Source organism: Penicillium expansum, assembly GCF_000769745.1.
Source record: "Penicillium expansum strain MD-8 chromosome Unknown contig58, whole genome shotgun sequence".
In the NCBI taxonomy this organism is placed as follows: domain Eukaryota; kingdom Fungi; phylum Ascomycota; class Eurotiomycetes; order Eurotiales; family Aspergillaceae; genus Penicillium; species Penicillium expansum.
Window position 1 is genome coordinate 281,113 of NW_015971292.1, and position 6,520 is coordinate 287,632.

The window sequence follows — 6,520 nt, forward strand, 5'->3', positions numbered from 1 at the left end:
TAAGTCGACAGAGCATACAGGTCAGACAGCAAAGTCTAGTATAGCATGCACTGACCCCAACAGACTAAACACACAACAAGCAGGTGGATGATAATAATTAGAACAGAATCTCCCCACTGTGCTCTGGCTCGAAACCGAGCGCCTGCAGCTCATCGTAACGCTTCTTATCGCCCGTTTTCCGCTTCGCGTCTTCCTTCTTCTTCAGCTCGAAGACTTCCTCGAATGGGGCTCTGGTCAGCGTGGGTGGGATATCGTCTTCGCGGTCGAGGTCCTGCGTATCAAATATGTAAGCGGGGTTCCTTGCCGGGGTACATTGTTGGTTTGCACAAAGCAAATCCCGTAAATTGCAGCAGGAGATTGAGGAATTGAGGACTGTGGATTAAGGAATTGATCATACCACTTCGCCTAGTAGGAGCACATTCTCTCCACGAACGATGAAGATCCCGCGCGAGACATCGGCGAACAACTGTCCCGCGTAAACGCGCTCTACGGTATCCTGGAAAACAAGGTTTGCTGCGGGGATTGAATATCAGATAAAGGACGAGAGCTTGGGGTTGAGGATGGTGCGACTAGCATACCGAACTGGTCCCAGCTTCGGAGGACACCGATGAGTTTGCGGCCGTCGCGGAGGATGAGAACAAGTTTCTCTGCGATTGCGTCAGCTTTGTTCTCCTCGCTTTAACACTCTCTTGTTCTTTCTGCTATTGGGTCGCTTTGAGCGCGTCTGTCTGGACATACTATCTGTTAGGTCGAGCAGTTGTGCGGCGGTCGTGAACATCTGCGGGGGTAATTGCGGTGGGCCACCTGTTGGCTGGGGGCCTGCTGGGCCAAGGGCATTCTGGGCGAATTGTTGGTTTTGCTGCGGGGTTCGAGGGGCCGGGGCAGGGCTTTCGTTTAGAGATAGGCGCTCCATGGTGTGGTGTCTGTGGCTGTTGGATTGGCGGAGAGAAAATCGGAAAGCGGTGGGGAGGGGTAGGTAGGGGGTCGTGGGCGGGAAGACGCTGATGCAGAGAGATTCAGGAATTTGATGTGGACGTTCTCATTCTATTTCTTTCGATCATCGCGATGGAGGATCGAGGTCGCAAAGGCCGTCATCAAGGGCGGTGAGTTTGTCTTGTTTGCTCGGGGTCGATCTATACATTTTGGTTTTTGATATTCTTCTCTCAGAAGAGACACAGATACTCTATGGAGGAAAAAATACACTCGCTTTCTAAAAGGTCTCAAGAAAAGTACATGCTATACAGAAGCGAAAGGGGGAATATCCAGAACCAAAAACCAAAACCTCAAACCAGAAGCCAACAGAGAAGTGTCTATATCTACAAAACCCCGAGACCCCTCTGCTGCCCCCTCATCCTCTCCTCCCGCCGCTTACTATACGGCGCACAGTACGGCTCATCGGCAGAGCCAATACTAGCCCTAACACCATCCTGCGAGCGATGATAAGCCGGGCTCGACGGCGCTGGTGGCAACTGCATAGCCTTAAACTGCGCATCCGTGATAACCCGCATTCCATAAAGATATCGCATAAGCTCAAAATCCGGCCGACTCCCAGCAAGCGTCTGGCCAAGACAATAGTGATCCGCAGCAACATGATCGAGCATGCGATCCCATGCAGAGGGGAAGTCTCTCAGCGGAGCTCGAACGGCATCATCGATAGAGCGGGCATACTCGCCGTCCTCGAGAACAGGCGACGACACGGGGTCCGAGATGCCGTCGACAAACTTTGTATTCGGACACAGCGGACACCGCGCTGACGGCGGTGTCGGATGCGAGCGAAAGTGGCTGAAGACGTGAGTGCGCCACTCTGCCCCGTCGTCAAAGGAGTCATGGCAGTCCAGCATGTGGAAGAGGCATGCGTATGTGCGCTGCTCCGTGCTAGCTGTTAGAGATATGGGTATTGATGGCGTCGCGGATGATGTAGAGGCTGCTGCGGTTGTGCCCCAGGACGAGATCGAGGCGCGCGATAGAGCAGGCTCTTGAACACTGTCGGTGGTTATTAACGGCGCCATATCGCCGAGAGCGTAAATCCCATCTGTGTTTCTATCTCCATATGCTGATTCAACACCGGTACCGGGTCTGGTGTCGACTGATGAGATCGACGGCGAAGGCGATGCGCTAGACAACTCCGGCATGACAGGCGAAGACGACATGGTGGTCACGACGACGCCCGGGTGCTTTTTCTTGTTGGGATGCTTTTGGGACAGGGCGGGGTTCCTACTGGAAGCCGTGCTGTTGCTGGAGGTCGAACTCACGCTGATACTGACGCTTTGAGCAGAAGACGATCGGCGATGGTCTCGACCTCTATGGCGGTCTCTATTCGAGCGTGAAACGAGAGGCGGATCGATGTCGCCTCGACGAGGGTCATCGGGGCTTGTGGGCTTGCGCTCCGACATGCTCCGCGATGCAAAAGATTGGGGAGGTCTATTGCCCGGGATGGATACGGCTGGATCGCGTTAGAGTCGGATTACCCAGCAGTTTTTACATAGCAATAGTAGTAGCACCTGGTAGAGGTATAGGTATAGGAGGAAAAGAAAAAGAGGGAAGTAATACAGATGAGGGGAACGGGATAGAGCGGGAAATACATACACCCCAGCGGTCCGATATCAGATCAACTGCACACCTTCAGATCTGCAATTTTTTGTCAGCATGCATGACATCTATGGGCCGTTCTGCGCATACGATGTAGGTAAGGCTATGCCATCTAGGAATGGGTGGAAGTGGGGGTGTTTAGGACTTTTGGAATTTTCCGTTTCTTCAAATCTTAGGGCGGGGCACTGGGGGCTAGTTGGGTTATATAAGGGACTTATATGGATTAGACTATACCTTTTAACCCGGAATTATGTATATTTCCTTTTCTCAAAAGAACTTCTTCTCTTTGTTGAGGATGCATGGTCTGGGATACAATGCACGGGCACGGTTATCTGCAGGTTAGTTTTCGTTGGAAAGGGCAGTTTGACTCTACTTATACTTGGAAATATGATGGATTGATAAATACCCTTTATTCGTCATTTGTGGATATAATGAAGAATTGTGTACGGAGTATTAAAAACATGTTCGTAGTGTGAACTTGGTGGAGTAAGCTTAATTAAAATGATAATTAAAATGACACAAACATCGGGAAATCTCCGTTTGTGGAGTAAAATATATAAAACAGACATCCCAAGGATTCCAGGGATTCCATGGCCTACATCAATAGATTCTTCATACATAGCAATAACAGGGTTGTGAATGAGAATCTAGATCACTGGGCGTGTTCTAGACAAAGTGCTTCCACTTGACATGTGAATGTATCTTTTTTGTTAGGAGATCCTATTCTTAGATGGAATAGAGTTGCAACACTGTTTCAGATTCAATATCTCAAAGAAATATACGAGGACCAAAGGCTATGTATGATATACAGCGTATGTTGTAGATGCACCGAGTCAATTATACTGCCAAACCAGGGCCAAGTGCAAATATACAGATTGCGGGGGAATATCATATCACATGCAAATCAAGCTAAGGTCTCCAAAGGAAAAAAGGGTTGAGTGAAATTTCTTGATTTTACTCAGTGTGAGAAATTAAGTAAGAGAAGAGAAGTAAAGGAACAGGGATCGATCAGAAGTGAATGAGACCACAGGCCTCAAGAGAGGAGAATAACATAAAAAGAGTAGAAGCAGGTCTTTCGACACGGAATTTTGAACTTGAAAAGGAAAAGTCTCCAGAGAGGAGTTAACAGCCAAAGGTGAAAAATAAAAGAAAAAGATCCCAATCCGTCTATTTGGTGGAAGCGCCAGTGATAAGAAAAAATCAAAACCAATCCGACACCGTTGATGCCCGCAAGCCAGAGTAAAAATGCACAAGTCTATATCGTTTCGTGGCGCGCATAACATAAGTTTTCAAGGCATAAAGAGGTTGCAAATAAGAGAGCTAGAACCGGTCTGCCAAGTCACCGCCAGCAACGGAATTGCTGGCTGACGAGTTCATGGAAGAAAATCCGGCCGCGGGGTTGAGCATGTCCTGCACCGCAACCTTGGGAATCTGGGGCACAGGCAACTTGCGCTGCGTGCCGTCGGGTTTAGACATAATGTCAGAAATGGTTGGGCCCATGTGGCCCTGGTTCGGGCTGTAATAATTGGGGCCTTCTGGTTGCGGCTCCATAGGCGCCAGCGCAGGAGTGTGCTGGAGGGACAGGTGGCGGATTGAAGGCAGATGCAACTCGCTGGCACCGAGAGGGCGCAGACGGGGCGAGTGTGCAGGGGTGGCCAAGGGAGTGTGGTCGGGAGTAGGAGACAGAGAATCGTGAGAGAAAGTAGGAGAGGAAGGAGCAGTGGAGTTGGGTGAGTTGGGACGAGAGCGCTTGACGCGGTGCCCATAGCCATCATCGTCATCGTTTGAATGCGAACGGGTCATGTTCTGCGAGATTGCATACGCGGAGAGCGAAGGGAGGCCACGGCTAGTGCCGTGATGACGAGAGCCAAAAATCTGGTGGCCTCGCGAGCCGTGGAAGCCCATGTGATCGTCACGCTCTACTTGCGACGCAGCTGTAGCCAGAAGGTTGATATCCATTCCGGAGGAAGCACGCTCAGTGGTGCGGGAGTAAGGACCCAAATTTGAGCGCATGTGGTTGGCGTAGTTAGAGAAGGAGTGAGGAGGAGAAACATCCGGAGATCCGACCTGCGAGACTGGAGCGGAGCGAGTGATGGGCTTGCTGGGAGGTGGCATCATATTGGCAGCGTTGACCATTCCAGTGTCCTGGCCTGCAGCAGCTGCGGCTGCTGCCAGGTGTTGAGCCTTATTACTACGGCGCGAGTTTGGGTTGTTGTGGATGCGCGAGTGGCGAGTTAGTTCGTCAGATCGACTGAAGCGCTTCGTGCAACCGGGGAACTGGCAGGCGTGTGGCTTCTCGCCAGTGTGCGTGCGGATGTGTCTCGTCTGGTGCTCCAAGCGGTGGAAGGCACGGTCGCAAAGAGGACACTTGTATGGCCGGGGCAGATCCTGGCGGACCTCCTCGGTCGCGGGGCGCACACCCTTCATGAGAGGCGGTAGCAAGCTAACTGAAGAAGCCATTGAAACGTCTCCTGGAGTCGAGGGTGTTGAGTCGGGCGAAGTATCGTGAGGATTAAGTAGATTTGAAAATCCTACTGAAGAAGCCGGTGGTGGCATGTGAATTTCCCGGGGTGGATTTATGAAGGTTTGTTCTGGAGGACCGAGTACGGTTTTATCGCAGGGATCCCGAGCTTAGGTCGATCAAACACCCGGATTGGGATGGAAGGTCGATCGGGATCGGAGTGATGCGCAGAGAATGCTGATAGCTCACTTTGTTGTAAAAACAAGTAATCGAGTAGAGTTCGTGGGCGAGCAATAAAGCAAGAGGAAAGGAAGAAGGAAAAAGGAACCTGGAGACGACGATCTGGGGAGTCACAAGTAATATAGGGAATGGAGGGGGAAGGGAGAAATCGGGGGAGAAGGGGCAGTGTCGGAATCGGACTTGGAGAAAAGAAAATTCTGAAAAATTCAAGTTCAAAAAGCAAAAATTCAAATTCAAATTGAATTAAAAAAATTAGAAATAAAAATTAAAATAAAAATAAAAATTGAAGAGACTCTCAAGGTTGGAAGGCCAAGTGTGGGGGAGAAGAAGGGGACACTGGGGCAAAATAGGAAAAGTGGGAAATTTTTGAAAAGAAAATTGAAATTTGAAAATTCCCAAAGGGGAAATTCAAAAAAATTGAAAATTGAAAATTAAAACAAAAAAAAAGAAAAGTAAAAAAGACGTACCCTTACTCGAGTGGGGGTATCTACACCGACCAACCTCATATAGTTGCAACATATACAGAGTAGATAGAATTGACTAATGAACTACTTAAAATATCAAGGTATTCAATCACTCTAATATGTAGCATATACCTACAAAAATGTCCCAAAAAGAAAAGAATCAAAGAAATAACTGCATAAAGCAAAAATGTGGGGACTCGCATTTTTCCTGAAGAACCGTGTGGCGTGGTGCGTGTCCCTATCCGGCTATCGCGCCTCTGGAGAATTTCTTATCAAGAACATGGGGAATTTGGGATTTTCTACTGGCTTCTGATTTGGCCTATCTCCGGATGGCGAGCTAAACAGAGTGGATGATTTAAAAAAATGATGGCATGCGGAGAGCTGATGACGAGCAGAACCTGGGGTCTCCAACACTCCATACAACATATTATAAAATTATATATATGTACCCCATTGCTCCGTACAGTACACATTATTCTTGAGATACCTCCACAAGGGTCAAAGTCTGGGGGTTACGGTCATTCTAGGCTGGACCAGTCCAGACCCATGTACAATAGAGATCCTGGGGACCATCTGATCCTGTCACGGAGTGACGATAGCGAGGATCATCGATGATGTCGAAGGTGAAATCTCACAAGGTTAATTTTTTGGTAATCATTTAATCACGCGAAAACACAATCAACAGGTCATCCAGTGCAAATATGAGGCCACGAAAATGACTCGGGTCACCCCCAATTGCTCTGCGGCTTCATCATCCGGAGGAATC

The 6,520-nt window shown here is 49.2% G+C and overlaps 4 protein-coding genes across 4 annotated transcripts; 1 reads left to right on the forward strand and 3 right to left on the reverse strand.

Moving 5' to 3' along the window:
- Positions 1-97: 97 nt before the first annotated feature.
- On the reverse strand, positions 98-913 carry PEX2_022210 (U6 snRNA-associated Sm-like protein LSm1; the record flags this gene model as incomplete). Its single annotated transcript, XM_016739496.1, has 4 exons — positions 98-271; positions 398-513; positions 579-647; positions 739-913. The coding sequence occupies 4 exons, from the start codon at positions 911-913 to the stop codon at positions 98-100; spliced, it is 534 nt and encodes a 177-aa protein (XP_016599406.1).
- A 403-nt stretch (positions 914-1,316) lies between these two features.
- On the reverse strand, positions 1,317-2,393 carry PEX2_022220 (uncharacterized protein; the record flags this gene model as incomplete). The annotated part of the gene is made up of 1 exon (XM_016739497.1): positions 1,317-2,393. The coding sequence occupies one exon, from the start codon at positions 2,391-2,393 to the stop codon at positions 1,317-1,319; it is 1,077 nt and encodes a 358-aa protein (XP_016599407.1).
- Positions 2,394-2,694: 301 nt separating this feature from the next.
- PEX2_022230 (uncharacterized protein) lies at positions 2,695-2,988 on the forward strand (the record flags this gene model as incomplete). Its single annotated transcript, XM_016739498.1, has 1 exon — positions 2,695-2,988. The coding sequence occupies one exon, from the start codon at positions 2,695-2,697 to the stop codon at positions 2,986-2,988; it is 294 nt and encodes a 97-aa protein (XP_016599408.1).
- Positions 2,989-3,909: 921 nt separating this feature from the next.
- Positions 3,910-5,145, reverse strand: PEX2_022240 (C2H2-type zinc finger protein; the record flags this gene model as incomplete). Its single annotated transcript, XM_016739499.1, has 1 exon — positions 3,910-5,145. The coding sequence occupies one exon, from the start codon at positions 5,143-5,145 to the stop codon at positions 3,910-3,912; it is 1,236 nt and encodes a 411-aa protein (XP_016599409.1).
- Between the last annotated feature and the right edge of the window lie 1,375 nt (positions 5,146-6,520).